The sequence below is a fragment of the Monodon monoceros genome, unplaced genomic scaffold (assembly GCF_005190385.1).
Source record: "Monodon monoceros isolate NGI ecotype Baffin Bay Population unplaced genomic scaffold, NGI_Narwhal_1 Super_Scaffold_8, whole genome shotgun sequence".
Classification (NCBI taxonomy): Eukaryota; Metazoa; Chordata; class Mammalia; order Artiodactyla; family Monodontidae; genus Monodon; species Monodon monoceros.
The window spans coordinates 64,024,749-64,044,071 of record NW_021703785.1 but is presented as its reverse complement, the minus strand read 5'-3'; the positions used below and the strand labels follow the sequence as shown (position 1 = coordinate 64,044,071).

The window sequence follows — 19,323 nt, the reverse complement described above, 5'->3', positions numbered from 1 at the left end:
GCCAAACAAGATAAAGAAGGTAAAAATCTTCTATAATTGAAAGTAGTATGTAAATGCAGCATATACTTATAAGAAAGTAATGGATTTATAAGAAAGTAAATCACAATGAGCTAAATTATTATGTTTTGGTTGTGATTAGGCACTGAAGAAGATGTAGTAAAGTCTAAGAAAACATTCCGGAGTCAAGCAATAGTGAATCAGAATGCAGAGACAGAGCTTATGCTGGAAGGAGATGACGATGCAGTCAGTCTGCTCCAAGAGAAGGAAATCGACAATCTTGCAGGTAAATTTTTAAATATTTTTTTATTTGTTGTAAGTAATAAATGCACACAAAGTTATTGAATTTAAAATCTATCTCCTGATGAATAAGCTAGAGCCAGTGGTTGGAGCAATACTCAATCATGTGAATGTTAATAATTTATCTCATTTCTAGTATTGAAAACAGGAAAATACATATCAAACTAACGATAAATGAATAGCATCTACTTTCTGTGTAGTGAAGAGCAACTTTTAATATAGGAGAAATAATGGATAGCATAAACTGTTCCTATCTAACTGCCTAAATAATTGGGGGGCTGGCGGGGGGGAACGGGATGGTAGACTTCACATATGACTAACATGCTAACAGCTGTGGAAAATAGCCACTTCAGGCAGGTGACCATTGAAATAGCCATTTCCTTCCTACTGTCACTCTTGGGAATGTCCCTCCCCATCTCTATTTTTTTCCCTCTCTCCCCGCACTGCTAATCCCCACTACTAGGAGACATACTTTCACCTGCCCACCCTCAGTTTTCACTTTGTCCTGGTGCTCGTCTAAGGTCAGTTCAGAGCAGCATCTACAATGGCCCAATGGACTATATATACCTTAGTGTTGGCATATAACCATTTTTGGTTTTTAAACCACTTTTGAGAATCTGGTGAAAGCAGATTGTTTCATGAAGGTACGCAGACAATCTTGTACACAGTATCAGAGGGTTCACTGACCCCTGGAATCCAGTCCGTGGAATCATATCCTAGATCTCAGGCTAAAAACTCCTGCTTTAGAGTCTCAAAAGTGGTTGAATCTTACCTCTATTCTATATTTTCACCCCATACAACATTGGAGTGGCAGATGACAATAGAGAAGTGGACTTACATTCATCATTATGTTTACAAAATAGCGCTCCTGTTTCCAGAACTGAGCTGAAAATTACCTGGCATGCATTAGGAAAGTCTCCAACAATATTTCTGCCAGTTAGAAATCTCTCAGTTTTACCAAAGAGAAGATGTTAATTGTAAACTGGAGAGGAACGTTATTCTTCCTCTTTTAGAAAATGTTTAATAAGGTTATTCTAACACCAGCTCCTGGATATGCCTATGTTATTAACAATTCTGTATCATGAAAACGATTTTTCCTATTTAAAACTAATCTTAAGTCCATGAACAAATGTTTGCCTTGAATTTCTGAGGAAATGTTCAAGTTTTAGCATTGTTGTTTTTGTGGGTTTTTTTAGTAGTTCAGAGATTTTTATCTGAGGCCACTTGGCAATTTAAGCAAATGAAGTCCATTATTTCTTTTTGCCACAGATTGTTTTCTCGTTTTCTGGTCTTATTCTTGATCCTAAAGAACTAGAGAAAATTCACAAACACGATTTCTGACCTTTTGAGGTAATGTGTTGCCTTTCCTCATTCACATATCCTCACAGATATGTTCAGTAATTATACAGTTTAGTTTAGCATCTCTGGTCTTTAGTTCCCACTAAAGGTAATTAGTTGATAGAAATTTGGCTAGTACCTTGAAGTTTATTATGATGAGATATGCCCACTAATACCAGAAGCAAAATCTGGTAATGATTAATGACTCCTTTATATTTCTCTCTTTTAATGGTAGCTTGAGTAATTATTAATATTAATTTATGCTTATAAACAAAATTCTCAAAATAACATTGTTAAAATATGTAAAGAGCAATGAAAGCAGGCTTGAAATAAACTGTTTAAAAATCGAATCTTAGCCAACGGTCTCTATCAATACAACTTCTGTCTTTTAAACAGATTTTTCTTTGAGCAGATTTGCTCTTTTCCCTATCCACCAAATCCTAACTCATACTCTTTCTGTGGAATCCTCGTGTCTGAAAAATCTTATAAACTGTCCTAAAATATTGATCTTCTACTTAGTCTACAGTGTTCATGTTTAAATCAGCAGTGCACAAATGTGACCCTGAACTTTGAATGCAGTAGAAAAGAAGTAGGGGATGGCTATTTTGTGAATGGAGAAGTAACAGTCACAGAAATAGTCTGCATAATATATAGGTGTCTAACAGATTCATTCTGTAAGTGCTGAAGCCTACTTACTAATCTGGACTGCCATGATAGTGACAATGTCACATAAAAATAATTTTGGGGCTTCCCTGGTGGCGCAGTGGTTGAGAGTCCGCCTGCCGATGCGGGGGATGCGGGTTCATGCCCCGGTCTGGGAGGATCCCACATGCCGCGGAGCGGCTGGGCCCGTGAGCCATGGCCGCTGGGCCTGCGCGTACGATGCCTGTGCTCCGCGGCAGGAGAGGCCACGGCAGTGGGAGGCCCGCATACCGCAAAAAAAAAATAATAATAATAATAATTTTGGAAGTTAATTATGAACCAGTATTCTTAGGTTTTAAAAAAAATCAGCTATAAGTTTTAAACCACATAAATACATAACTTTTTTTGTTGCTCTAACAAATTCTTATCCAAATAATTGTTATCTCTGTCTCAGAAGTCAAAATTTGCTAAATAATAATGTCTTTCTTAGGATTAGTTTCTGTTTATAAAAAGAAAAAAAAGAGGAAGAAGTATAGCCAGCATGTCTTGCTAGGAACCAGGTGGTGTTTGAAGGGCTTCATGTGCAATAACCTATTTAATAGTCACAACAATCCTGAGAGGTAGATACAATTATTATTACCTTAATTTTACAAATGAGGATATAGAGGTCAAGACAAATTTAAGTAGCTTGCATAAGGTTAACAAGTGTATAAAATAATGTGTTTCCTTAAAATTATGTAGTATATGGCACAAGCTAAAATACACCAAATAGTGTCTTTAAATAAATATGTATATATACTTGGAAGTTTATGAATAAGCATAATAATTCATTTTAGTTTTATATATGTGTTCCCCAAAATCATCTAGTAAGTTAAAAAAATCTGACAGGGTATTTTCAGCACAACTGTATTTAAACATTGACCCTTTCTCATGTTTTCCCCATTTTCCTTGGAATTTTCTAGTTTTAATAAAGATACGATGTCCACAAAGTTCTACAGTTTTAAGTGTCATACAATTTTCTGTTTCACTTTTAGTTCCCTTTCTTCCCAAGCTGTTCATCTCAAGAGGCAAGTTAAATATGTGTGACTAGTACTTACTCAATTTATTATGTATTGTTGCAAATGGCTAATATGATTATAATATAGAACTATGCCAATCAATTATTACATTAATAACACCTAACTTAATTTATTTTAATTGCTTTTTTAGTTTGTAGAGATTGACCAAAGTGAATTAGCACCTAAGATTTCATATGTAATTTAAAATTTCAACTTACTAATTATATTGTTACTTAAAACATTGAAATTAATTTGTGTAATTCAACTGATTTTAATCTTAAATCTCAATTATTTATTTTAATTTGAAATTTAGCTTGGCAGGTTATTTCTTCAAGTAATTATTGAGTAACTAAAATTTAAAATTAACTCAAATCTGTGTGAATTGACAAGTGAATGATTTAATTTAATTGATAGAAAGGCTTGTCTCCCACTAATAGAATGTATTTCATTTCTTTTAGAGTAGTAGTTCTGTCACATATGCGGGTAACAATAGAAATATTTTACATAATAGAATTAGAATTCATACGGATTCCTTTATTGTTACTTCCAAATGTTAGTAATTTTGCTAATTTAGAGAATTCTGAGTTAATGTTAATGATGATGGTCCTTCATGCTTTATCAGTTCTGTAAGTTGTTAAAAATGTTTTGTTTATGTATATGTAAGCTGTTATTACCAACAATCCACCCATGTATTTAATGTCAAATAACTTAAACGATTTTCTACAAGCCCACACCGCCAATGTCCAAACTTCTCTTTTTACCTGAAATATCCTTCACACATCTCTAAACTACACCCTCCCTTATCTCCTCCTATCAAAATCTCTACCCTTTTTTATGCCTATTTAAATAAAATACTTTGTGAAATATTCACTAGCCAGTCTTATCACCCCATAACTTTTTTTTTTTTTTTTTTTTTATTGTGGTACACGGGCCTCTCACTGTTGTGGCCTCCCCCATTGCGGAGCACAGGCTCTGGACGCGCAGGCTCAGCGGCCATGGCTCACGGGCGCAGCCGCTCCGCGGCATGTGGGATCTTCCCGGACCAGGGCACGAACCCGTGTCCCCTGCATCGGCGGGCGGACTCTCAACCACTGCGCCACCAGGGAAGCCCCCCATAACATTTTTTGACAACAACTTTATTGAGATACAATTCACATACCATACAATTGACCCATTTAAAGTGCACAATGATTTTAATGATTTTTGTATATTCACAGTTATGCAACCATTGCCACAATTTTAGCACATTTCATCACCTCAAAAAGGAATCTCATATTCTTTGGCTATTCCCCCCAACTTTCCCATTCTTCCTCCACAGCCCTAGAGGACCACTAATCTACCTTCTGTCTCCATAGATTTGCCTATTCTGGACATTTCATATCAGTGGAATCATATAATATGCAGTCTTTTGTGACTGGCTTCTTTTAGTTAGCATGATGTTTTCAAGGTTCATCCATGTCATAACATGTATATCTTTTTTATGGCGAATAATATTCCATTGTGTGAATGTACCACATTATCCATTCTTTGTCATTTATCCATTCAAATGTTGATGGACATTTGGTTCGTTTCTGCTTTTTGGCTGTTACAACTAACAATACTGCTATGAACTTTTATTTACAACATTTTATTTGAACATAAGTTTTTTCTCTTGAGTATATGCCTAGGCATGGAATTGCTGGGTCAAATAATTACTCTATTTTTAACTTTTTGAGGAACTGCTAGGCTGTTTTCCAAAGTGGCTTCATTATTTTAATTGCCATCAGCAGTGTGGGAGGGTCCAATTTCTCCACATTCTTCCCAATGCTGGTTATTATCTATCTTTTTTATTATAACTGCCCCCCAAATTTTGATTATATTAATTTTAAGACACTTATTACATAAAGTCTTGTTTTGTAGATGCTGTTCTATATGTTATATCCCTCCTTTTAGACTGTAAATTCCTTAAGGCTATCAACCATATCCCATGTACCTTTGAACCATGAAGAAATCTAACAACATTACTTGCCCTTAAAATGTTCCCATTGAAAAAGTTTCATTATAGGTAAACTGGAGAGCTGAGATAATTATCTGGTTAATTTATACCAAAACAAAGAGAGAAAATAAAACTTTTGAGCTCTTGAAATTAAGTATTTGGGGGCTTGAATTATCAGATCATATGTTCATACTAATTAAACCATTCAAATAATGACTCAGTTCATTACTTGTCTTTTCCAGTGTATGAACATCTAAAGTTAAGCTAATCTTGGTTCCATCCCAATTTCTACTAATTATGTCATTTTAACTAAATGTCTCTTAAGGTCCCCATTTTTAACATCAAGATACCACTGTGACTCTTAATCAAAAAAATAATAACTCTCTATCACATGGAAAAGATGTCCTATAACCAATGGACTGTAATGTTATTTTGAATATTTTAAAAAGAATAATTAGTATAGGGAACTAGCAACATGGGGAAGAAGTGTTAGAGTGTAAGGTTGGATTTTTTGTGGGGGTGGGTTTCAAAATGGTAGATTTACAATCCTTTACACACACACACATACACACACGCACACACACACACGCACGCACACACACACACACGCATACATACTCTAACCAAAGTCAAGAATCCGAAACTTAGAAGAAATGCATTATGTGAATTTAAGAATGAGAAAAATATAGAAATAAGGGAGGTCTACTAAGAGAAATAGAATGTGGTCAATGGGAGGTTCTCCTAAATGACAATCACTTTCCCCACGTGACTCACCTTTGAAGCTCATCACAGTTCCCATGCACTTTCACTGATGTTTAGAGGGCAGTACCTGTTCAGACTGTTTCTCTTATTGTTAACCAGTCAAATTCTTTGCATTTCGTACAATCTCTGTTCTACCAATTCAAACTAAAAGCAGGTATCAAATGATAGGGATGGAAGAGGAAACTGTTGCTTAGAATTTTTTTAAATTATGAAAGTTTCAGGCATACAACGTTATAATTCAACATCTGTATAAATACAAAGTGATCACCTTCACAATTCTAATTACCATCCATCACTGTACAGTTGGCCCCCTGCACTTATTTACTTAGAATTTTTTTAAGGATGACCATTCCTACCTCCCTAAATCTCTATTTGACTGCATTTCACGTACTCATTTACTTACTCAGTAACAGTTTTTGAATACTTAGTGACTATGTAGAACTCTGGGGTTCGGAGACTGATAGGAAAAAAAAAGTCAGCAGGAGAATCAGTTCTGCTACCCCTACTCAGCAACTCAAATAACCAGGAATTATGGTATAGAATATGCGTACCCTAATAAGTGAAAGTAGACAATTAAGATGATCAGATAGATAATTTAGGCCTTTAAATGTTCTAACTTGAAATATTCATCTACCAGAGGCAAACTTGTTTATTTAAGGAGTGAATGTTACCTAAAAACTGAGCTAATAAGAAAGGAAGATAAAAGCAAAGTATAGGGCATACAAGAAGGAAGAACTCAAGAGTCTAGAAAATTATAATAATAAAATGAAAGGAACAACAGAATTCTAAAAACTAAGAGTTTTTCAGGGAAATGTGTTATTTAAAGAAGAAAAAGGAATATAAGCCGAAAGCACAGAAAAAAATTACTATAATTGTTTAATGGAATAAGAATATAAATACTATAGATGAGAACAAGGTCAGTTGTTTCATAGATGCAGATAAATTCTGACTCAGATCATGTCAGCTTGAGTCAGGCCTAACTATTCCACACAGTCCAATTCTAATATGATTAATGAAGATTCTTTTCCTGAAAAAACTAGTATTTTAAAAAAATTCCTTAACAGTTACACTTAAGATGTTTTAATTACAAAGTCTAACTAGACTGGAATCAACCTGATATTTGTATTTAGGGGAAAATATCTTTTAAACATTCTGGATTCTCTGAAATGCATTTTGCTCAGGATTTTCCCCTTAATTTTTAAACCCAAATGTGTTTTAATGGAAATTTAATCCATATGTCCCTGACTCACTCACACTTAACTCATCAAAATGTTGTTTAGTAAAAGCTATTTGATGTTGAAAAAGCCTTATGAGTCTTTATAAGTCTTTTTTCTCTCTCTTTGAATTAGGAAGTTGCTTTGCAGTCATAAATAGTATACCCAAAGGGTTCGTGTTCAGCTTCAAACAGAATTCGCAAAGCTCTTAGAGACAACATTAACACATGCCCATTTCTTACAAAAGCTAAAATACTTAAACTTCTAAATTAAGTTTTTAATTCAGCTGAAAAGTTGTGAAAATCAATAAAAGCTTCACCTTGAATATCTAGCCTTCTTAGCCTTTCTTCATTATTTTTACAATGTCTACAAGGCCATTTTAGAGTCTGCAAATACTTTACTGTATCCATCTTTCTGTATCTCCAAAAATGCATGTCCTCTCCAACCATGGATTCTGTAGTCTATAAAAACACTTTTAAGGTACTTTTAACTGTAACAACATCCCACTAACCAAACGTTGTAAATTTATAAATTTATAAATAAATTTATAAATAAAAGGACATAATTCAACTACGTTCGTTAGACATCAGCCATGATTCAGCTTATATATAATGTTCTTACATCTTTTTTTAATTTTAAGAATAAGCCATTCTTTGTTATGCTGCAAATCTTTCACAAACCACAGTGATGAGGTCTGTTCTTTCTAATACAGTGTTCTAGTTGAAACCGGTTTTTATTTTTTACTGTTTTCTCTGTATGGAGAGTTTCCCACAAAGTAATCCCTCTACAGATTTATAGTTATATTTACTACCAACCTGAAAAGTAGTGGCAATGAACAACTCAACTCACTTATCAATAGACCATCTCTCTACTATATGTAGGCAGCTAATATTTCAAATGTCATGTTTTTTAAAGAGGATATGATGAGGATATTATTCACCTGTTGAAAACATGTGGGTCACCACATTTGTCACACTTGGAGGGAAAAAAAGTGTGAGATAACAAAACTGTTCCTAATGCCGAACTCTGGGCGTTAGCAACGTGGAGAAGAGGAAGAGGTGAGGTTTCATCACTGCCTCACCTCTGAGTGCTCTGCCCTCCCTCTGAAAGACTTTGGCACTAATTCACAAACAGGTAAAAAACTGATTTTGCCACTACATTTAGAGCAGTGCCATACAAAAAGACAAATTAGTCTTTCTGCATACTGAAAATATTTTATTTATTTAATCATTTTGTTTCGATGACTTAGTGCTATGGAGCCAGAGCAACAGCCTGCAAGGGTACCTCAACATAAACAGTCAGCACTAAGGACAAGTTTTACATGGAAATCCATTTATAAGTAGTTGTTCCAGTAGAATCTGCTCCATCAGATCAATCATCAGTCCAATAAATATAAATCTAGAACAACTTTTTATCAGCAAAAAAGAAGAGAAAGTCAGCCTCAGTTTGCTGGCTAAATATTGTTAAATATCTTCTTTCCAGATAAAATGTTTAGGCAGTTTTATTGATCAGAAGATGACAGATAGTAATGTTTTTTCCTCAAAGTTCTGTTGAATTTTTCCTTCATTTTAAGTCACTAACAGATGAAACAGCTAAATGCAGTTGTAGTGCTATTTCAGTTCAATTTGTATCTAAAACAGAAATGTTAAGAACCAAATATCACAGAAAACTTTCTTTAAAAATAAATCTTTCATCTAAGGTTGGGTTGTATGGTTGAGTCTTCATTCACCAGCAAGTTTTCGGGGTGGAGGGGGTGGGTGGAATTAGCTAGTTAAAGTAGTAAAGAGTAAATGTGGATGAGCAAATGATGCTGGCAGATAACTTTACAACTCTATGAATTAGGTATTATACTTCATTCTAAGATGTGGAAACTTAGGTATTATACTTCATTCTAAGATGTGGATAACTTTACAACTCTATGAATTAGGTATTATACTTCATTCTAAGATGTGGAAACTTAGGGTCAGACGTTGGGGTATTTATTTATGATCATATAACAAATGTCAATACATGAGCCAAGAAGTGAGCCCACTTTTCTTTCTCCGAAAGCCCTTGTTCATTCTACTACATCAGTGCTTTATTTTGGGTTTTATTTTTAAATCCTGAATTATAACCCATTGATGTGTTAGCAAATCAGTTACTTGGACTATTACCAGCATTATTTGTAAAGGAAATAAAATGCAAAGAAAAGATTCAAATAGAAAATGTCAAAATTCATCACACACAATAAAGATAAGAGCTGGAAGGACCTGTTGGGTCCTTACTCTCTGTTTCCAGATCCCAACTTGACTCAGGTTGGATGTGGTTATCCAAACAAAACACACATTGAATATCTACTGTGTGCAAGACATTACGCTGGGTGCTTGGAGCAAAAAGACACATATGATTAAAGTTCCTGCTTTCAAGGAGTTTACAGTGAAGAGGGAGGACAGATAATGAAAAGAAAAAAAAAAAAAATCCTACATCTACAAAGGAAGCCATGATAACACAAAACAGGGCCCTTGACCGCCATGTGGATTCTGGATGGGTATTCCTTTTAGTTAATCATAAGTAAAAGATTTGGAGTTGTTACAGACGACATGTAAACATAGTATGCTAAACTACCACCTTCTCTGTGAAACTACAGTAGGTCTAAATTATTCAGGTAGAAGTATGAGGCAGAAATCTCTGAAGGTTACTAGGGTGGGAGGCATTTTGTGCCATGAGGTACCTGTATTTTATCCTAAAGGCTACAGTGAGACAATGAACAACTTTTAAGCATGAAAAGATCTAATTTATGTTTTTTAAAAAATTACTCAGGCCACTGTACAGATTATGGTTTTAGGATGTCCAGACTTGAGGCAGGAGGCTGTTGTCCAGATCAGAGGTGATGAGAGCCTAAACTAAATTGGTGATGGAGGAAAGAGGAGAGGAGGGCAACTTGTAACAACACTTAGGAGGTAAGATGTGAAGGACCATGATAATTGACCAGTTGTGAGGAGTAAGAACGAGGGGAATCTGTCCCGGGAGAAGAAATGATGTGGAATCTGTTAAATGTGTTTGGGAATGTAAAGATGCAGGGTTTTAGGGGAGAGAAGAATGAAGATGACTGGTCAGATTGGTCTGTTGGGTATCCATATTTTTCAAATGTATAGAATGGTTTGAAATTTGAGAACCAAGTTGGGCATGGAGCTCATAATTTAAACCTCTGAGATCACCCAAGGAAAGTGAGAATATAAAAATAGAAGAGTAGTAGCCCAAAGTCAGATCCCCTGTGGAGCAACAAGGTTTAATTGGCCAACAAAGGACAGCTCCTCAGGGATACCAAGAAGGAAGTCAGGCAGAAAGAGAACAGGAGAGAAGACAGGCTTACCTTGGAGATATTGCAGGTTCGGTTCCAGACCCCACCACAAAGCAAGTATTGCAATGAATTTTTTGTTTTCCCAGTGCATAGAAAAGTTATGTTTAATGTTTATATCACATTGTAGTCTGTTAAGCATGCAATAGCATTGTGTTTAAAAAAATGTACATGCCTTAATGTAAAAATACTTTATTGTTAAAAAAAATGCTAACTGTCGTCTGAGCCTCCAGGAGGTCAGAATCTTTTTGCTGGTGGAGGGTCTTGCCCAGATGTTGATGGCTGCTGACTGATCAGGGTGGTGGGTGCTGAAGGTGGGGTGCCCGTGACAGTTTCTGGAAATAAGACCACAGTGAAGTTTGCCACAGGGATTGACGCTGCCTTTTACGAATGATTTCTCTGTAGCATGGAGTGCTGTTTGATAACATTTGCCCACAATAGAGCAGCTTTCAAAATTAGGCTCAGTCCTCTCAAACCCCACCACTGCTTTATCAACTAAGTTTATGTACTATTCTTAATCCTTTGTTGTCATTTCAGCAGCCTTCACAGCATCTTCACCAGAAGTAGATTCCATCTCAAGAAACCAGTTTCTTTGCTCATCTATGTGAAGCAACTCCTCAACTTTTCAAGTTTTATCATGAGATTGCAGCAGTTCAGTCACCTCTTCCAGCTCCACTTCTAATTCTAGTTCTCTTTCTATTTCCACCACATCTGCAGTTACTTCCTCCAATGAAGTCTTGAACCCCTCAAAGTCATCCATAAGGGTTGAAATCAACTTCTGCCAAACACCTGTTAATGTTGACATTTTCACCTCTTCCCATGAATCACGAATCTTCTTAATGGCATCTAGAATGGTGAATCCTTTCCAGAAGGTTTTCCATTTACTTTGCCCAAATCCATGAAAGGAATCACTATTTATGGCAGCTATAGCCTTTTGAAATGTATTTCTTAAATAATGAGACTTGAAAGTCAAAATGACTCCTTGATCCATGGGCTGCAGAATGGAAATTATGTTAGGAGGCATGAAAACAACATTAATCTCCTTGTACATCTCCATCAGAGCTCTTGGGTGACCAGGTGCGTGGTCAATGAGCAGTAATAATTTGAAAGGAACTTTTTTTTCTGAGCAGTAGGTCTTAACAGTGGGCTTAAAATATTCAGTAAACCATGTTGTCAACAGATGTGCTGTCATCCAGGCTTTGTTAGTGCATTTTATAGAGCACAGGCAGAATAGATTCAGCATAATTCTTAAGGGCCCTAGGATTTTCAGAATGGTAAATGAGCTTTGGCTTCAACCTAAAGCCACCAACTGCATTAGCCTCTAACGAAGGAGTCAGCCTGTCCTTTAAAGCTTTGAAGCCAGGCATTGACTTCTTCTCTCTGGCTGTGAAAGTCCTGGATGGCATCTTCTTCCAATAGAAGACCATTTCATCTACGTTGAAAATCTGTTGTTTAGTGTAGCCTCCTTCATAAATTATCTTGGCTAGATCTTCTGGATAAGTTGCTTCTACAGTGCAGCTTCTACATCAGCACTTGCTGCTTCACCTTCACCTTTATATTATGGAGATGGCTTCTTTCCTTAAATCTCATGGACCAATCTCTACTAGCTTCAGACTTATCTTCTGCAGGTTCCTCACCTCTCTCAGTCTTCATAGAATTGAAGAGAGTCAGAGCCTTGCTCTGGATTAGGTTTTGGATTAAGGAAATGCTGTGGCTGGCTTGATCTTCTATCCAGACCACTAAAACTTTCTCCAGTCAGCAATAAGGCTGTTTCCCTTTCTTATCATTCATGCGCTCACTGGAGTAGCACTTTTAATTTCCTTCAAGAACATTTCCTTTGCATTCACAACTTGGTGAACTCCTTGGCACAAGAGGCCTAGCTTTTGGCCTGTCTCTGCTTTCAACATGCCTTCCTCACTAAGCGTACTCATTTCTAGCTTTTGATTTTGAGTGGGAGACCTGTGACTCTTCCTTTCACTTGAATACTTACAGGCCAATGCAGGGTTATTAATTGGCCTAATTTCAGTATTGTTGTGTCTCAGGGAATAGGGAGAGAGAGAGACAAGAGAATGGAATGGTCCATGGAGCAGTCAGAACAAACACAACATTTACCAACTAAGTTTAGTCTTATATGGGTAGGGTTCATGGTGCCCCAAAACAATTACAGTATTAACGTCAGTGATCACTGATCACACATCACCATAGCAAATATAATAATAATGAAAAAGTTTGAAATATTATGAGAATTGCCAAAATGTGACACAGAGACTTGGAGTGTGCAAGTGCTATTGGGGAAAAAAAAAAAAAGCTCTATCAAGCTTCTGGATGCAGGGTTGCCACAAACCTTCAATTTGTAAAAAACACAGTCTCTGCCAAGTGCAATAAAATGAGTTATGTCTATAGTATGCTTTAGAAGTCAAGGAACTCTGGCTCAGTCACTTTCAAACTGGTATTCCTTGGAACACAGTTATGTTGAAATATGCTAATGAGAAAAGAGTATAGTTAAAGGTATTTGGAAAATTCTGAGTTTAAAAATAAAATGTTACGCAGATTGTGTGTTTTTTTTTAATTGATGGAAGGACTTTTCCAAACTTTTAGCATATTAATTAATATGTATGTCCCTAACACCTTGGTCTAAGTAGAGGATGAGGGTGAAGCCAAAAGGAGTGAATAGGAATGAGGAACTAAGAGGTGAAAACTGAAGTCCAGAAGCTTAACAAAGGAGAGGAGACCAAGATAAAAGAGCAGCTAAAGTGGAGGAGGGTAAGACCGAATGCCAGATGGAGAGAGTAACTGACTTGAACAGGAGGAAAATTACATTTTCTGGAGAAAAAGGGATAACGATAAATGCAGAGGCAGAAAAGTCTTTAGATAGAGGAAGACATTAAGATAAATAACCAAATTTCATTTTCTCCAAAATATGAATACTTCATTTATTATGCGGTCCGGATGGATGAATGTTCATATGTGAATTTTTCTAGGAAGGGGCCATATATTTAGTCATCTTCTCTAAGAGATGTGTGAGCTTCCGAAAAAGGACAGACACCACTGCTCCACACTGTAATACCTGAGCTTTAATCTTTGGTTCATTGACCTAAAAAAATCTGACATTGGAGGCTACGTGTGTTTTCAGTCCTGTCTTACACTGCTCCCCTTTACACCTCCTAATCGCTGGCCCATCTTATTTCCTACTGTCCACATCCTGCATCTGTTCAAACTCTTCTCCTACTTCACAACACTCTTCCCCGCATGTGCACCAGTCTGACTCCTACCCATCCATCACAGCTCACTTCAGTTCACTGCCTCACCCTGACCCCCCACAAAGGCTGGAAAGCATCACAGTTCTGTGAATGCCTATAGAATTTTTTTTTCTGTCCTTCTCTTGGTGGGAGGCAGTATACATAACAGTAAATACCCTGGAGTCAGATCACCGGGTTTGAATCCTGTCTCTACCATTTCCTAGTTGTGTGACCTTCCCTAAGTTACTTCAGCTCCCAGTCTCATTTTCTCTCTGTAAAATGGAGATCATAGCAGTACCTATCTCCTAGGTACATTATGAGGAACAAATGAGAATCATATACGTCAAGTGCTTTAACAATGCTTAGCTAAACCCTTTCTCCCTTATGCCCTTTCTCCCTTATGCTATGCTTATTCCTGTGTATTTCTTATCTTTACTATGTATTTTAAGCTCTTTGTGGGTAAAATCCATGTCTTATACATTATTGCATTCTCTCTCAGTGCACAAAACAGTGTATAATTTTTGTCGACTACATAAATGAATGAATGAATGAATGCTGAGTTAAATGTCTCTCTAAGCATTTAATTTACGAAGAGGAAACAACTTACACACTGGGAAAAATATGGCAGTTATAAAATTACGTCATTTAAAAAAATAATAGTATGCATGTAATATAGCTGGACTGACCAATTACATTATAACTCACTGGTTTTCAGCATATTTTAAATTGATCTCTTCTATAAAATGTAATGTTTTTCATATTTTTAAAGAACGATTTGAAATCAATTCCAGAAAAATATAAAAGATGTAATCTATTATTTTAATTGACCTTTTTACTATGACATAAAAATGCAACAATGGTGTACATCGTTTTCTATATTCTATATTCAATTCCGTCAACACAGATGCTTACTTACTGTGTGACAGAGCCGGTGTTAGATGCAGAAGATAATGCCCCAGTCTTCAAGTAGCTTATGCCAAGTGGGAGAAACAGCCTTCTAAACACATAATAGTTGATATAAGTGCTGCAATAAAGATGTGCCCAGGAAACCATGGGAACTTAAAGACAAGGCACTAGTCCAACCAAGAGGTGCAAAGACCTAGTCCTCCTGGTATAGTAGATTTAAGTCATCTCCCCTGGTTTATTCACTCATCCAGTCTAGTAGGAACTTAGTCTTCTTGATCATTAAATGATATCCTAGTGCTATAAAAGAGTCAATACTCTTCCAGAGAGTGAAAAATGGATTCCATATGTTGAACTGAATGTGATATAACTAGAAACACAAATCTCAGCTGGCTCACTTAGTGCATCAAAAGGCAGAGCAAATTATCACAATGAACATAAAAACTATCACTGTTTTTAGTATATTTGTGTGCTGGTAAATAAGTCAGTAATATTTTACTTAGAGTGTATATGCTTCATAAGCTTTTTCTTCTATAAAGTTTGTCTTTGTAGAAAATGCGCTAGTTTCTGTTGGTTTCTTTTTAACATAAAGTATTATCTGTCCTACAAGGGAATCAAAAAACATAAATGGTATGTTAAAGTTAGAGCCTATCAGATTCTCTCTCAGGACTTTTAAAAATTATTTATTGTAAACACATTAAATGAAATATTAGATAGATGTTCTACCATGGTGAACAGATATTTTGTTAAAATGCAGCCTTCAATTGTTCTTATATAGAGGGCTCCATTCTTTCTGTTTCTGTTTCAGACTCTGGTAAGCTGAGTTTTACCAGAGGTAGGTTTGCTCAGATCTGAAAAGATTCATGGGCATTCTCAAGCACCTGTCTCATTTTGTACAGTAGTAATCTAAGGAAACCACTGCACTGTGGGGATGATTGATTATTGTTCATCTCAATCTAAGGATAGATTGTGTTCAGAAAGTCACCAGAGAGCACAAAGAGGCCACTTCTTGGACACAGTGAGCTTGGTATAAAATTTGGATTTATGCAGTGTTTATATAATCAGTAGTGTGGTGTGTGTATGCTAGGGAAGGAGATAATAATGCTGGAAGTTAAATTTATAACTCTTGGGTTATGTATTTTATCAGTTGTTCAAGTTATATTTTCCTGATTTAAGCAAAAATATTCTGTAACTCTTTTCATCACAAGAAAAGTTTTTGAAAATTTCAGAGCATCATTGTTCTGATAATATATTTGGACCACTAACAATATTCTCTTTACATAAAGGAAAGCGTCACTGGTAGAGATTTTGTTACTATACTTTCTTTTTTTCTGAGGCATTTCAAATGCTTGAAATCCAGGGAAGTAAGTACTCTGGGTAAAAGGAATCTCAGATCTTCTGCAGCATTTTCCTCCTAACTTCGCTCTCCCTCAGGCTCATACACAGACATCTCCATTTTCTAAATGCCTAAAGTTTTCCTAGGATTCCAAAACAAAGTTCCAACTTTCTCATATTCTTCAGTTGCTTTGAGATTCAAACATTTTATTCTTTTAATTCTGTGGGGGAAACATTTTCTTTAAATTGATAGTACCCTACTTAAAAATAAGTCCAAAGCAGTGATAAATATTTTAGATGTGTTCAGTCACTCATGCTGTTAGTTATTTTCCTACAAATTTTATCACATTATAGAGCTGTAAGTTTTTACCCATTATATTTTCATCTTAAAAATTTTTTGGAATGATATCATTTTTCAGTAAACATAAAGGATCTCAGATTAGTTTTATTTCTTCTAAATAATGCAGGATTTTAAGTTTAGTAATTTTACAAAGATTAGTCAATGCTTATTATCCCAAAATAATGGTCTTTTACATGTTCCAAAAGCAAATTGAACATGTGGTTTCAAAGTGAGTTTGGAGTAAATCCATACAGCTGATAAAATTGTATTAATGTTAAACTAAGGTTAGAGAATATTCAAGTGACTCTAAAATACATCATAATTTCATGTACAGTAAGTATAGTTTTTGCCAACTGAAAGTCATCAAATAATTGTAACGATGCCAGTTTTAATTAAACTTCAGCTCCTTGTTCCTATGTATATATTCTTTGTCGTGCTTTATATTGAAACTTGTAAAGAATTTTAGCATCGTTTGAGAATTTAATCGCCATAATTTACTTTTAATAGCCAGAATGCTGTTGACCCCCCTTAAGAAATGATTAATTCCTGGATCTGAGGAAGAGAAAAGCAGCCCCTGACCTCAGGAAACAAATGGACCTGACCCTTACAAGGAGGCCTCGGTATCACTGGGAGCTGGCCTGGGGCTCACAGCTCCGCCATGGTGCTCTCCTGTTGGACATAAACAACCTCACAGAGTACCAGCATCAGACAAGGCCACGTGATGATGTGAGGCAAAGAACAACTTTGTAATTTTGTCTAAGCACAGACAAAAACAGGGTCACTCTGCACAGCGCCCTAAACATTAACATCCCCCTTCCGTCATTATAGGAGTGACTGCTACTTCTTTGTCAATTACAGTTTTTAGCCTAGGTCTAGTCCTAGATAAGATTTATTAAGATCTCCAATCACAGAATTATTGCCACTCCCTGACAGAGCCCAACCCAGAGCAAAGCCCTGCTTTCCTGAACCCTTCCCCAAATCACTTAACAAAAGCCCTGATCCTACAATACAGTAAGTCCTTTCTGATACCCTCTTACTTAGTCATCTCATTGTTCCTTCCCATGTTTCCCTCACTGCAAGTGAGCAATCAACCCAACTTTCTACACTACAGTTATGTTCCTGGTGGTCTTTGGGAGGAAGGTATTGACACATCCATAGCCCCAAAATTGTGAACACTGAACTGGTAGTTAAATAAAAATGTAAAAGAACTGTGTAAAGTTCTGTTTAAAAGTTGATGTATTAAGACTTATAGGCTTAGAATTATGTTTTCAGTAGAATCCTCCAAACCCACAAGTGGTTTTTAACATTCTAACTTTAAATTATATTTGATGAATAGTTCCCTTCCTAAATATAAAACATATGTATTTTCTACTCTAGGTTTACCCTCTCAACTGATTAAAGATCCCATGGCTCTAAAGAGAAGTTTATTCTTCTAAAGAATCTTTCCATTATGCTTGGGTGATCTTTGTTCTACTTCAGATTTTAAATTAGCATTTAAATTAATGGCAAGTAATATCCCTATCCTTTCAAAAATAGTAATGGATCAATATTTCTTAAACATTACAGTGCCAGTTCTAAAAGGTAAATAAAATTATTTTTCCTTTAGTTACCACTTCAGATGGTAGAATTTTAAACTATTGTATGCAGCCATACAAGGGGAGGTTTTGTCCCATCCATTTGTTTCACTGTCTTTTAATATCTGTCACCTTCTGTGTGTGCTTGAGGACATTGATATAATTTATCCTTTTATTGCCATAGTATTGATTAGAATGAATATATCTATACTGAGTCCCCAACTCACTACACCAAACAGTTATGAGATTAAATTTGTACCTAGTTATCGTCTAGAACAGAATCTCCCAGATCACCATCTCTCTGACATCTAGACTGCCCTTTCTAAACTACTTTTATTTGGAAAGGGATCCAAGGTTTTCAAATAACAAAATCTTCCATATGGAAGATCTGCTGGTTTGTGATTGTGCCTTATGTAAACATTTTAATATCGGATCCAGAGGCTCCCCCAAAGGGGATTAAAACATAATCCCTCTCTGTATTGCTGTAGTGGATTAACTCTGTTCTCTCTGCGGCTGGTTTGCTCCCTGAAGGCTACAACAAAAAGACCCAGCGCTCCTTAAACATGCTATGGAATTGGAAGTTGTAATTGGAGATTTCCAAAGGACAAGGGTAAAAATGACACACTATTAAGGCTGAATATTTCATGAGTGTCTTTCTTAAAGAGGGACCAGTTCGAAGCCCTTTTATAAACCCCCAGAAAATCTCAATTCAATAGAATGAGACTGGAGTAAAATCAAAAGGAAAACGGGGTCGCCTTTCAGAAACGCAAACAGGTAGCGAAAATGTGCTCCCCGTTAAAAGTTCATGAAATTGTGAACTTAAAATTCGTAATACTGTATATCTCGATAAATTAGTTTGTATGGTTTTGATAATGTGTATCATGATTTGTTAATTTTTTTCCAATTTGATTGGATATGTTAAATTATATTTTAAGAGAACGCAGCAGTTCGCCATTTTTAATGTTTTTGACCACTCATCGTCTCCAAATGCCAGAAATCTCTGTTAAACCAGAAATCACTAGCTTTCTGTGTTTAGAATGACGACTTTTCTGAGGTTTTATCAAGGCCCAACGATGTGTAAGAAGACACTTTGTTTCCGATGTGAATCAGGTCACCTTCTTTCTCACCTCACTCCAATCAAGAGTACACCTCCTGGATTTCTCCTGAAGGGAAATATGAAAAGTGGCATCCAGAGGAGCGTCCCGGTGGCTTAAGGGTTAAGGGAGCGGTTCGAACCGGCCCGAGCGTTGGGGGCTTCGGAGGGGGCGCGGAGGCAGGAGGGGGCGCGGAGGCAGGAGGCGCCGCAGAG

The 19,323-nt window shown here is 36.2% G+C and overlaps 1 protein-coding gene across 6 annotated transcripts in view; it reads left to right on the top strand.

Moving 5' to 3' along the window:
• The window catches only part of NBEA (neurobeachin), a 618,768-nt gene that overhangs the window by 400,673 nt on the left and 198,772 nt on the right, over positions 1-19,323 (top strand). For all 6 annotated transcript variants that reach the window (XM_029209906.1, XM_029209902.1, XM_029209901.1 and 3 more), the window contains one exon: positions 140-283. In XM_029209906.1, the coding sequence (XP_029065739.1) occupies positions 140-283 (144 nt within the window). The remainder of the gene's footprint in view (positions 1-139; positions 284-19,323) is intronic.